The sequence below is a fragment of the Lytechinus variegatus genome, chromosome 3 (assembly GCF_018143015.1).
Source record: "Lytechinus variegatus isolate NC3 chromosome 3, Lvar_3.0, whole genome shotgun sequence".
NCBI classification, from domain to species: domain Eukaryota; kingdom Metazoa; phylum Echinodermata; class Echinoidea; order Temnopleuroida; family Toxopneustidae; genus Lytechinus; species Lytechinus variegatus.
The window spans coordinates 62,765,718-62,779,756 of NC_054742.1; the positions used below are offsets into that span (position 1 = coordinate 62,765,718).

Below are 14,039 nucleotides of genomic sequence, written 5' to 3' on the forward strand. Positions count from 1 at the left end.
ATGTAACATACCAGGGTAGGCTACAAAAAATTGAATTACATGTGACTGTGCGTATCCAATCAAAGATAATCATCGATTAGAAAATTTGGAGTGAGTTGTATGGCAGAGACAAGTCATGACAGGAATCTAAAATATATCAATTCAATATCGTATCAATAGATCGATTACTCTCTGAAAAGTAATGTAAACCATATTTGAATATCATTTAAGTATGAACTGCTTCTTCTGATTCTATTAATATTCATTACCAATGATTTCCAGATCCTTAAAGCTAAAGGTCAAATATTGATTTGAAAGTGATCAACTTACAGGGGGCCATTTCATAATGCTGTTCGTAAGCTAACTAGCTAAGAGTGACTTTAAGAATGAATGCTGATCCTTTCTTGTGGTAAATAATATTCACCATTAAATGTTCATTGGTGATTATTCAGCGTGTCGTGTAAGAGAGGTTCACCAGTTCTTAAAGTCGCTCTTTTCTAAGGAACAGCTTTTTGAAACACCCACCAGGGTCTCGTAACACAAAGGTTACTGATTAATCGTACGCTTGGTTTTCATGATTGTACATTGTAGTCCATGCAATCAATCGTAACAAATGTTTTACAATGATTGCTATCACACCTGACTTTCATTGATTTTGATTGGCTGAGAAGTAGTGAGAAACACGTTTAGTATGTCAACTATCGGATAAAACATCCAAGAAAACCTTTCATAAAACACGTCTCTGATCTCTGGAGATCAAATTAAATTTCTTTTTGTTTTTAACTTTAGCATTTGACTATTAAAAAAAGATAACACAAATCAAAGCAAAATTATCATGGGATTGCCCTTTTTGTACAATTTTGAGCAAAAGCTTTCATTCTGGAGGGGGGTTCAAACAAGAATTTAACTAGGATTAAATTCTTTTGGCACAGAATAAGTACTATTGACACTGTTTCACTTAACATCTATTATTAGAAAAATGAGTTGTCAACATTAAAATTGCTAGCCTATATTTTCAAAGGTAATATCGCAATGCCCTAAACACCTTAGAATATGTGAACAAGATAATTATCCTGTATTATTATTTCTATTAAGCAAAAACCATGAAATATGTCTATGGGTATGGGCAGGTAGGTTTTGCCAGATAGTCATCAAAAGCAACCCGCCATTCGTCCATCCTGTCCTGCCAGGCAGCAAACTGCTCTCCCCATTCCTCTTCATCATCGGACAGGCCCTCTGTGAAGTGATAAAAAAACAAGTGAAAGGATTGGTTCTTTCATCCACACATCAATTTTACAAATACAATTCATATAGATAATAGAGAAAGATTAAAAGGGAATCCAACCCAAATGGAAAGTTATAATCCACAGTGTGCTGCACTCAACCCAGGTGAGGTAAATGGTACCGGTAGGAAGTAATTCCTTAAAAAGCTGTGTGCGCTATGAACGCCTAGCATAGCCGGGTAATATAGGAGCACCTTGAGCACCTAACAAGGTGGATATGTGCGCAATATAAATACCCTATATTTTTCTTATTTGAAAAGAAAAATCAGACAAGCCAATTGGAGATAGTTTGAGCAAATTGGACAAACAAAGTTATGAACTTTCAAACGTTGTAGTCACTATACTTACAGCAAATTCAAAATATTTGTATTTATGATTAAGGGTAAGGACTACTTGCCCATTTCTTCAGTATAGGAAATGAATGAAATGTTTTCTTTTAAGATGACACAAACAAGATTTTTTTTAATTTTCCATACTGCAAAAAAGTGGGGACTCTAGTCAATTTGATAACAACTTAATCATTACCTATGAACTTTCTCAGCTCGGGAATATAGCGATTCCAGAAAGCCATTCCGCTTGCTTGGACAGCTCTCTCTGTAGTTGAGTTATTCAATCTGATTTCTAAGTAACGACGCTCGGGGATAGTGTAGGGTGCCCAAGCAGGTAGCTCGGGATCAGGAGAAGAGTCGGCCGACTCACGGGTGGGATCACTGCAAGAAAATAAAATGAAAACAATTGCTAACGTGGTATGCAGGCCAGCGTAAATAGAATCTCTTAGGAACCAAAGGAATTTGACTATAAAAGATAACATTCGACAGAGAAGTAAATGAGACATCTTTGACATCATCTGGTCTAAAAAGTTGTTTCAACTTGATTATTCCACTAATGCAGACTCAATTGTATTTCAGTAGCCTCATTCAGACGTGGGTTTCCTGGTCGGAGGTAAGAGTATCTTGGCCGGAGGAAGGTCAGTCTGTCCAGACGGGCACTTCTCTGACCTTTCCTCCGACCCTTCCTTTGACCAAAACAGCCTACTTCTGGATTATGATAAAATAAATAGCTTTGGAATTTTAATCTATGTATAATAGAATTTTACTCTGACTTGGACCCAACAGCTATTATGTGGTAATTGTAATCTTATGTGGCATAAGAAGCACTTGGAATATAAACGTTGGATATTTGGTTTACGTTGCTCATGACCGAGGCTGTGCTACAGGGGGGTTGGAGCACCCCCTCCATGTTTTTGTCTCACCTGCGAAGCAAAGTGAGACTATAGGCGCCGCTTTTTCCGACGGCGGCGTCAACATCAAATCTTAACCTGAGGTTAAGTTTTTGAAATGACGTCATAACTTAGAAAGTATATGGACCTAGTTTATAAAACTTGGCAATAAGGTTGATCAAGTATTACTGAACATCCTATTAGAGTTTCATGTCACATGACCAAGGTCAAAGGTCATTTAGGGTCAATGAACTTAGACCATGTTGGAGGAATCAACATCGAAATCTTAACATGAGGTTAAGTTTTTGAAATGTCATCATAACTTAGAAAATATATGGACCTAGTTCATGAAACTTGGACATAAGGTTAATCAAGTATCACTGAACATCCTGCATGAGTTTCACGTCACATGACCAAGGTCAAAGGTCATTTAGGGTCAATGAACTTTGGCCGAATTGGGGATATCTGTTGAATTCCCATTATAACTTTGAAAGTTTATGGATCTGATTCATGAAACTTGGACATAATAGTAATCAAGCATCACTGAAAATTTTGTGCAAGTTTCAGGTCTCATGATTAAGGTCAAAGGTCATTTAGGGTCAATGAACTTTGGCCGAATTGGGGGTATCTGTTGAATTACCATCATTACTTTGAAAGTTTATTGGTCTAGTTCATTAAACTTGGACATTATAGTAATCAAGTATCACTGAACATCCTGTGCACGTTTCAGGTCACATGACCAAGGTCAAAGGTCAATGAACTTTGGCCGATTGGGTGTATCTGTTGAATTACCATCATAACTTTGAAAGTTTATTGGTCTAGTTCATTAAACTTGGACATTATAGTAATCAAGTATCACTGAACATCCTGTTCGAGTTTCAGGTCACATGATCAAGGTCAAAGGTCATGTAAGGTCAATGAACTTTGGCCATGTTGGGGTTTTTCGTTGAAAACCCATCATATCTCTGTAAGTTTATTGGTCTAGTTCATAAAAAGTGGACATAGAGTAACCATGTATCACTGAACATCTTGTGCGAGTTAGAGTAGTATTCAAAGTCAGCACTGCTGCTATATTGAACCGCGTGATGCAGGTGAGACGGCCAGAGGCATTCCACTTGTTTGCAATTAATGGGGGTTGGGTGGGGGACAAGCAGGTGAAGAAAGAAAAAGGAAAAAAAGAAGGAAAGAGAGAATAAAAAAGAGTGGTCTTTGTTGTGCATAGATCTCTATATCAACATTTTTATTCAACTATTATGGTAACTGTTGGTTGAAACATACTTTGTCAGATATTTCATCCAACAAGTCCTTATATACTCTCTAGGTCTCACCCAGATTTAGCAAAGTTGGTCCACATCTTCATCATCTGAGCAGACACGGTCTTCTCATCATCCGTCAGTTCATGCTTGTACTGTAAGATGTTCTCATCAAATGACCATCCAAAGACAAACTGGAGCTCTTCCGTATGACAAGCCTGGAGCCATGTTGGATTGACTGGCCCAGAACGATAATAAGAACTGTAAAGGGAAATAGAAAATAGTGTAGTTGAATGAATACAATAAAGGACCATCGTAAAAATAACAAGACGATACATTTTATTCATTGGATAACACACTTAAATAGAGTGCAGGGGAGCATTTCATCAACATTTTCTCCGACAAGTTGTCAGGTCTGACAACTTTCCTTGAATATGATTGGCTAAAAGGCACTATTACCATAGTAACTGTCAGAAAAAACATCTGACAAGTCATTTCATGAAATGCTCCCCTGAACAGTAACATGACATACCAAAAGATTTACTAAAATGAAACTATGAATAGTATTAAACTTTCAATTATGTTGATTTGTTATTAAAGTAAAAATATTTGTAATTGTAAATCTGTTCATCCTAACCCTATCTAGGCCGGGGTATTTTTGGAGTTCCTATGGCGGGGCCTCCCAGCCCCCCCCCCTAAGATCTCGGCCGTCGACCGCGCGTTCGTGCCGAAAATTGGCACACGGGTTGCCTGGAGCATAATCTACAAGATTGTATAGTAATTTATTTCATGCGAATTGCTATTGAGTGATTATGCTAATTTATGCGTAATTAGTATGCGAAATCATACTTTTCCCTTTAACTCCCTAAATAAAGCTCCAAATGTACTAATTTTGGGTATAGAAACTCTTTGTGGTGTCCTTAGCAAGTGTACATGAAAAAATTGTGATATCGAATCATTTTCTTATGTATTATATTGTTTTTTGCAATTTCTTATGTATTTCTTTGTTTTTTTACCTTTTGTTTTTCATTGTTTTTTCAATGAAATTTGTTGGGGACTCTTCTGTGATCATAAAAAGCATAAAATGAATACATTTAGACTAGAAAAACTAAAAATAATCATACATTTATGAATTTTGGTTGAAAACACAATTTGCATTGACTTTGTACATGAAATCACGTTTTTGAGCAATTTTCGGTCTGACATGAACTTACATAATGTTAAGTAATTTCGGAACCGTGTACCCGGGTGACGCAAAATTGGTCTCAAAAGTTGCACAAGACTTGAAAGTAAAAAGTCAGCAAGCAGCGCGGTCAAAAAATTATCACGATTCATTGAGGGGGGGCCTCCGAGGCCCCCCCCCCCCCGCCTAGATAGGGTTAAAGTAATGGTTTATTTTAATACTGTTTGGGATATTGTTTATTAATTCTGACATGTTTCAACCTACGATACTGATAAACGGAAGGTTTGGTTAAAGTTAAACAGAGCTATTAGGTTCTTAAAAACTCCTTCGGACTTCAACCTCTCCATAAATTTGACATAAGGGTAATTCCATAAAGAAATCCATATATATATCCTTCATCACCCCATGTACCAATGAAGACTGGATAACACAAGAACAGTAAAACATTTCATATGAACTAGGAAACGGGCAAATCGTTTCAGATCGGTCAAGCAAATTGAGGATTAAACATACATACTTTAAGGAATTACCCATTGATCATCTCTATTGGATTGTACAGGACTCTTTCCGATTTATGGAAGAGATATCTTCAAAAAATTGATAGATGATCCCCATTGCAAGAAAAGGGTGTCAGTCTAACATAAAGGAGAATTATATCCGATGAGAAACGAGACATAGTTACCTGCTCGGGGTATGGGTAAAATAATACTGGTAGACGTTTTCAACGCCTAACTCGTAATAACGTCTTAGAGTGGCATCACTACCGCTAGCCCAGATGTAGTCTCTGTAGAAGGCCACATACGCATCAAAATAGTCCAGATCATCGTAGTCGGCCTGGCTCCAATCTACGTACTCCTGATAGATGGACTGCCTGACGATGGAATGCTTGTCGGAACCCAAGAGGGAGCTATGTACCATGGTCCTAAACATGGAACGATTGATGAAAGGACCCATTTCCCTGGTGCTGTACTCCGGGAAGAGAGAGAGCACGCTGGCAGTGCCTTCTTGGCTGTTGAATCCGGCCATGATGGCTGCAGGATGACGGATGGTGTCTTCACCGTACAGGAGATTCTCGGGAGTGTCCTCCAGGAAGGTGCCATCCACACGAATGTGGTAGCCAGTATCATAGACCTACATACATACATCATAAACAAAGTTATATTAGATATATAAGTTAGAAAATTATATTGTGTGATCGAAGTAGGCAGGGCATGTTTATTTTTTTATGCTAGATTTGTATTTTCTTACTATGAACAATGTCTACATATTGGAGATTTTTACTGTACTACCTAATTTGAAAATTCACCAGTCGTGTCTTTCTTGCAAGATGAACATACACAAATCTAAATCTTGTGGAGCGTTGTGGCCCAGTGGATTAGTCTTCGGACTTTGAAACAGAGGGTCGTGGGTTCGAATCCCAGCCATGGCGTAATTTCCTTCAGCAAGAAATTCGTCCACGTTGTGCTGCACTCGACCCAGGTGAGGTAAGTGGGTACCTGGCAGGAATTTACTCCTTGAAATGCCACCGCCCTGTAAAAGGCTGCGGGGCTAAAGCCAGGGTAATAATATCCAATGGAGCGCATAGGGACGCATTTGGCAGTGATATGCGCTATATAAGCATGTTGGTATTATTATGATCATCTAAATCTAACTCAATATTGAATCAAGTTTTGTTAATGCTATTCCAGGACTTTTAAGAGCAATAGATACATACCGAATCCTGCACTTCCAGCAAGGTCATTTCATCCACAGATCTGAGGCATGCAACCATGGCAACAGCGTCTGTAGTAGGACATCCCACGGCAGAAGCAAGTTCCACTGCGTCGCGTCGATCCTCGGAAAGGTCATTGCGGAAGTAGCGAGGAGACAAGGCACTACCACTCTACATTTCATTTTGATTGTAGGAAATAAAAGGATTTAAAGTTTTACAATAAAGTCCATAAAATGGTTGAATATGGTATTGTACCATGGATGTCAAAGCTAAAATTGAATACATATGTAAATTAAAACCTCATCAAAGTTGAATCTCTCAACACCACAGATAACTGATTGACTAAGAGGTAATTAAATTAAAATGTAACTTTTCAGCTTGCGTACGATCAACTTGTGTAGACTCAACTGCATTATTATAGTTATTATACATTCTGTTCAATTTCATTCCAATTCTTGATACACAATAAGCAAAAGGATACCTAACCCCTTCAATTTGAGATTTTCTTGGAACTTAATGCTCATCATGACCATGTGACTTGATCTTAAAAAAGTATGTGGAGGTCTACAAATGAAAACTGGTATGAATATTAAGGGGTGCTGGCAGGACCAGTATATCAATGATGGGGGGGGGGGCAGAAAGTGATTTGATCCTTAAAAACATTCCTTATAAGCAAAAACAAACAAAAAAGATGAAGAAAAGTCCACTTTAAATAGAAGAGGTACGATCGGAATCTTTTGCTTAAAGAAATGGCATATATTCCCCTATGCCCCCCATTCACAGGATCTGCGTCCGAGTGTATGAAACATTTAATCATTAAACACTTGATCAATGAGAAGTGGTGGAGGTTCTTGGGGAAGTGTCTAAAAATGTGGTTCTCAGAACTTCTTATCAATAAATGGCCCTTTTCAGTTCAATAAATGCGTGGACTTATAAATTCAAGCATATTATACAGTAGGATAGTCATATATTGGTGATAAAAGCATTAGGTTATGCAAACAATTATCGAAAGAGTGGTAGGGGTAAAAGTATTTTGCTAATTTTGCATATTTCACCTGCAATATAGCTTGTGAAAATAATCCAGCGGTGAGTTTAGAGAGGAGCAAGAAACCAACACTCCCGGCACCAGCACTTTGCCCGAAAATTGTGACCTTTTCCTTATCACCACCAAAAGCTGATAAGAGAGAATGGAATGTTATTGCATTCATAAACTTGGTCAATGTTATGACAGAGTATGTTGTAAAATGAAATAATTCAAATAAATTGGTACGTTAATTACATTGATAACAAGAGATAACACTTTGTTATCTTTCTGAAACTGTCTTTTACAAGCAGTATAAAAAATATTCATATATTAATATTATATGGTTGATGGTTAACATATTTTCTCTAGCTATAAAGATAAAATAATTTATTGGTTCAAACCATAAATAAAGTGGAATTGAGAGCAAATGTAATAAAAAAGGGCATGGATCTGAGGGCAAAAGGGGCACCCATTTTTTTGTAGCTTTTTTATATATATATATTTATATTTGCTTCTCATTATTTTAAAAAGAAAATGCTCCTGTCAGAGGTGAGAGGCAAGGGATGAATTCAAAATTTAGACAAAATTTGGACCTGCACTTGATTTTGAAATTTAATTTGGTCAAGTCTTTGTGCAACACAAAGAGTATCGGGACCAACACCCGACATGAAATCACCCTATGTCAGCAGATCAAACGTGATGGAACCAAACAGGTTGGAGAATTATGAAGTTTTTACTTAGAAACCTCACCTTCGATATTGCCGTGGACCCACTGTAAAGCAGCAACCTGATCCAACATGGCATAATTTCCTGGAGCAACTTCATCACCTGATAAAAGCATGAAAATATGTTCAATTAACAAATAACAGATATGTTGAACATTGGAGTATACCATACAGTTTAGCCTACAAAGAAATGAGTATAACAATGACAATGTCATTGGATTTATACAGCATCTTTTCCTTTTATGTTTGAGGAAGGGCAAGTTAAGATTCATAATCATTTAGGCATGTTTTCAGATGCTTTTTTATGCTTTCTAATAAAAAAAAAAGTTTACTGCCAATCTCAATTTTTACCATGTACAAACTACAATCAAGCAGTCTGTGATTGGTGAGTGAAATAGTGATATCACAGCCCCGGGGGGCACTTCCATTGACGAGTGGGGATACCATGCATGACCAAGGGGTCTCGAAAAGCACCCTAAACACATATTTTCCATATTCTGAAAATGCACCCCTTAACAAGTAATGGCATGTGAAACCCTACCCTTAACAAGTATTGGAAGCAAAACCAAAATCTTGGCAAGAATTCCCTGAAATGAACCCCTAAACAAGTAGAGCGATATTTTATTGTTATATTACGGGTCCGTCGGTCGTCGGTTTTACCTTTACCCTTTACACACCATTTGGTTTAGCACGGCCCCACCTTCCACACCTCGCGCAAATCGAACTATAAACACGTACATTTTAATTTTGTTTTATCATCCCAGAAAAAAATGAGCCTAAATACGTAGCTTTCCCAGCAGAATAGATACACTTTTTTCATTACTTTAGTGTTTTTGACACCCTTATCCTGTTACGTACATAACATGCCCTATCTTGAAAAAGACATCCTTTTTACGTGTTTTTTTGTATTGCGCGTGGTATCCACTCGACAATGTAAGTGGTCCCCCCCCCCGGATCACAGCCTTATGTGAGAGTAGAGTTACAGTATGGTCACAAACAAGAAGTCTTTGCAGTAGGCATTTACCAGTGAGCAGTATCTAGGGTCTTTGGTAAGAGGCAGTAACTTTTCTAAGCAACCATTTCAATCTCGGACTACTAGAAGCTAGAACCATCAGTTTCTATGGAGATGAATAGTTGTTGATCATGTCCCCTTCCTGATTTCTGCAATATCGTTTTTGTTTAAAGGGTCAAATCCATCCCAGATAATTGTTGGTTTCAATCGATAGAGAAAAATCAAACAAACATAACGCTGCATATTTCATCGAAATCGGATGTAAATTAAGAAAAATATGACATTTATCAATTTTGCTTATTTTTTGCACATAACAGTTAAATGCCCAACTCAGCAATATGCATATAAGAGAGTTGTCGATGTCACTCACTATTTCTTTTGCTTTTTATTGTTTGAATTATACACTATTTCAATTTTTACAGATTAAAAATAAGGACCAACTTTACTTAACCATAAACTGTTACAATGGTAATTCCACATGTTCTGGGAGGAATAAAATTTTGTTTCACATGACAATGAAGAGAAAATTTGAATTTTTCATATTTCATATAATAAAATACAAAAGACGTAGTGAGTGGGTGACGCCTCCAGTGTGCCAATTTGCATACCGACCAGGATGTGCATATAACTGTTTTGTGAAATTAAGCGAAAAATTTGAAATGGCATAACTTTCTTATTTTACATCCGATTTTGATGAAATTTTCAGTGTTTTGCTTGTTGGATTTTTCTCCTTTTATTCAAATAAACTTTTTGTCGGTGTGGACTTGTCCTTTAGATATAATTATGTTATATTAATTTACTCACCCGTAGTAAATACCCCAAACACTCCGACTCTATACCCAACTGTGACGACAATGACATCAGATGAAGCAGCCAATGAGATGCCTGCATAGAGAGGATTAGAAGCACCACCAAACTTGAATGCTCCTCCCGGGAAGTATACCATCACTGCAGCATTGGTTGGCTCTAAGAGAGATAAAAAAAATGAAAGAGTAGGAAAGAGTGAGAAGAGAGAGGAGGGAAGAGAGAGAGAGTAGGCACAAGGGAGAGATGAATAGGAAAGGGAGAGTAGGAAAGAGAGAGTAGGAAATATACAAAAGAGAATGAGAGGGAGAGAAGAAAGAGGTAGAAGGGAGATGCAGAAAGGGGCAGGGGCAGATTTAAGTGATGAATGAGAGAGAGGGAGGGAGAGAGAGGGGGATAATTAAAGGAATGCATAATAAGTTTATGGATGAAGAGACCAAGGAGAGAGAAAGGACAAGATGGAAGAAAATGAGAAACAGAAAATGTGGTATAAAGGACATTGTTATAATGATAAAGATAATTATTGCTATGATGATGATGTACTGGTGTGTTTGATTTATGCAGAGTACCTTTCACTGATTGGAATATTTGTTGCTATGTCTGGTATACCTCTGATAAGCATTCATGTTAATACATATCAAACACAGCTGTTGTTTGAAAAGCATAACTCGACACTATTGCAAAGTTTGGAAATTAAGGTGGTTCTATTACCCTCGGAGTTGGAGCGAAGATATTGAGATAGAGACAATCTTCGCTGGATGGCATCTGAAGTGGATTGCTCCTGACGTTATTAGAGCAAGTATCCCTGAAGTATGTGGCATTCCAATCCCCTTCCCAGGGTTCCTTGGGTACAGGGGCAGCAAATCTGACTGGCGGCTCGGCAAACGGAACGCCCTGTAAACAAACACAATAAATGACAATGCATTTTTAATTTCAACAGTGCAATGCAGTGTGCCAGCTAGGCACCAACTGATCAGATGGCAAGATCTCATATCTATTCATGTCAAGATCTTTGATAGAGAAGACCGAATGTCAAGATATTTGATCATCTCGACATCTTGTCATCTGATCATCTCCTCTAAAAGATTTAGACACGACGAAATCCAAGATACATCTGATCAGCTTGATGATGACATGTCAAGATTACATAGAATATAGAATATATATTTTCTCATAAAACTTGATTCTGAAAAACACTTTTATGCCTATAACTGTATTGCAAGAGCTAAACAAATTGTTTTCAATTTAATCTCATTCAAATGCCCCTGAAACAAAATTTCATCTATATATCCTACACATTTCAAACAGTTGCACAAGATTTATTTAAATAACTGAATCATAAATACCGGTACTCAAATGGTATAACACATAAAGTTATTAACCAGGATAACTTATAATTGTTATGATTTAGAGACTATTTTTTCATCACATTGGGATTTATATAAATAACTGAATTATAAAATCATCAAACAGTATATCACATGAAATTATTAACCAGCATTAGACAAAATTGTGATGTTTTAGATGCGATTTTTAATTTATCACATTGGGGCAAATGCTAAATTATTTCTTTAATTTCAAGGTCTGCTTTGTGCAATGAGCAATTAATGCAGTGACTGCATATAAATATCATTATTCGAGAAAGTATAGTATCATACTTTCAAAAAATCTTTTATTTTTCTTTTTTTTTCTCAGTATGATTTTTTTGGCCCTGTCCCCCTCCCCCCCCATCATCTGTACACAGTGGGTTATAGTTCCTTTATAATTCCTTTCTCTCCTTTTTCTATTTCCTTCCATTATTCTTACTATACTAGAAAACTCATCAAGGCACGCACTGCCATAGTAGCCCCCCTTCTCCCCCCCCCCATGCCCCACCTTTGAAGTCATCGAAACCAAATATGTGACAGCATGAGACAAAAACTTTAAGGGGCTGACAATGGCAAACATTTCTAAATAAATGCGAACAATCAAACAATTTTGAAAATAAATTGGGAACTGAGATTTTGCCATATCCAAAATATGATTTCTTATTATATCCTTTACATTTCCAATTGTTTTCTCTTTCCTCTTTACCTTCTTTATATGTTATTATTCTTGTTTGTGGATTTTGGGGAGAAGCTTAGGGGCAAGTATAAAGATTAAGGAGAGTGGTATCCTTCCCAAAAATGCAAAGTGCATATGATACACACCTATCGTATGATTTCGGAATATATATGATATTTATTTCTATGTAGTTAATTTCTTTCTTTCACAAACAGTTATACATTCAAAAAAAATCAACAGAATAAAACAGATTGCCAATATAATAAACATAAATACAAGTGGTTACATTTATAAGGTCATATATATTTATGGAGTAGGATTCCAGATAGAAAATCGAGGAACCCAAAAAGGTTTTATGTTGCATAGTTTTTCTACTTTTTATGTCTAAATAAGACTACAAAAAGAGGTATTCTTTAAAAAAAAATTATACACTAGAAATAAGTAAAAGATCAAAGAATTAAAGAATGAAAATTGATTTATGCATCCAAAATGATATATACCATTAGGCCATAATATTGTAATATATATGTGTAAGGGTGTATGTGTATATTATGTGTGTATATATTAAAAATAGAGAATAAGAACTGATAAGAAAGTTTTAGAAAGAGGAAGTGTTTAGAATATAGGATAGGACTTTAAGGAGAGGGAGAGATATAGAGAGAATGGGTAAATGGCCTACAGAACGAGAGAGTTCTGACTGGTAAAGATCAGCTGTTCAATTTATCGACCGTGTTCAACATGACTTATACCAAGGAGATATCACCTCAATTATACTATTCCCAGGGCATTTGGTTCGTACCATTTTCTAAATCATGTATGATAACCCCAACTGCAAACTGAAAGATAGATATCCTCTGCCCCTAGAACAATATTACCGTGAAACATATCGCGACACAAGCAATGCATGAGAATGGTGTTCAAATAGCACAGATCACAGACTCACCAGGAAAACATCAACATTTGTTGTGATTCCGAGGAACTCTTGATCAAAAGGAATCGTTTCACCGACCAGCCTTCCATCTATCACATCGACGATCACCGACTCACAATAAACCACACAGACATGACAGATGCAGATGAGGAGCAATCCCTCCAAACACATCAAACGCATCGTTTGTCCATCCATTCTTAGATCCAGGTCTTAGAGATAATCACGGAGTTATCATTAGGCGCCGCACCCCCTATCATAAATTTCACGAATGACCCAATTCGAGAGAATATACCTATACGTTGTCCTTCATATTCTGTGCACTATTGGGGCACTATTCTAATGCATATCGATCATGCATACAATTTCGTAGTGTAATGAATGGGATGGTTTTCGAATGTTTGAACTCTTGTTTGGTCAAGGAAAAGATAATAAAGGAGCTCCCTGCTGTCTCGATCGGCTATCTAGGGCATTCTAGCCGGGCATTCTAGTCTGTGCTACAGACTGTAGCTATCATATCCCGGTATCATATATCAAATACTGGGGTACTAATAAAGAACCTATAAGAGGAGGCAGCTATATATAGGCTTCTGTGTTCCCGATCCATAATTTCCTTCTTTCTCTCCCCCATTGGACGGGAGTTAAGGTCCCCTCACCCCCTCCATCCTAGATCTTTGCCTGCCAAAATATTTTGTTTCCTATATTTCTTTTTCATTCGTGTGCCTCTTCCTTTCCTTTTAAATTATCCATCTTCCCCGATCTTAACCCACATTTCTTACTTTCCTTACCCCCTTCTCTTAATATTTTTCTTTCCTTTATGCCTCTCCCTTTCCCTCTCTCTCTCTCGCTTCCCTTACCATACACCTTCCTATCCT

The 14,039-nt window shown here is 37.1% G+C and overlaps 1 protein-coding gene across 1 annotated transcript; it reads right to left on the minus strand.

The window, feature by feature from the left end:
- Positions 1-861: 861 nt before the first annotated feature.
- On the minus strand, positions 862-13,533 carry LOC121411612 (carboxylesterase 5A-like). The gene is made up of 10 exons (XM_041604420.1): positions 13,180-13,533; positions 10,905-11,087; positions 10,194-10,353; positions 8,403-8,480; positions 7,684-7,802; positions 6,632-6,799; positions 5,600-6,048; positions 3,810-3,995; positions 1,788-1,972; positions 862-1,215 (listed from the first exon to the last, which is right to left on the minus strand). Exons 1-10 carry the CDS (start codon positions 13,360-13,362, stop codon positions 1,094-1,096), a joined length of 1,833 nt encoding a protein of 610 aa, XP_041460354.1. The 5' UTR covers positions 13,363-13,533; the 3' UTR covers positions 862-1,093.
- Positions 13,534-14,039: the final 506 nt, after the last annotated feature.

Excerpts from the sequence above, each read along its gene's own strand:
- LOC121411612 (XM_041604420.1), bottom strand. The coding sequence starts at position 13,362 with ATGGATGGACAAACGATGCGTTTGATGTGTTTGGAGGGATTGCTCCTC. Across the intron at positions 1,973-3,809 it reads ACCAACTTTGCTAAATCTGG|TGATCCCACCCGTGAGTCGG; the intron begins GTGAGACCTAGA and ends ATTTTCTTGCAG. Across the intron at positions 1,216-1,787 it reads CGAGCTGAGAAAGTTCATAG|AGGGCCTGTCCGATGATGAA; the intron begins GTAATGATTAAG and ends ATCACTTCACAG.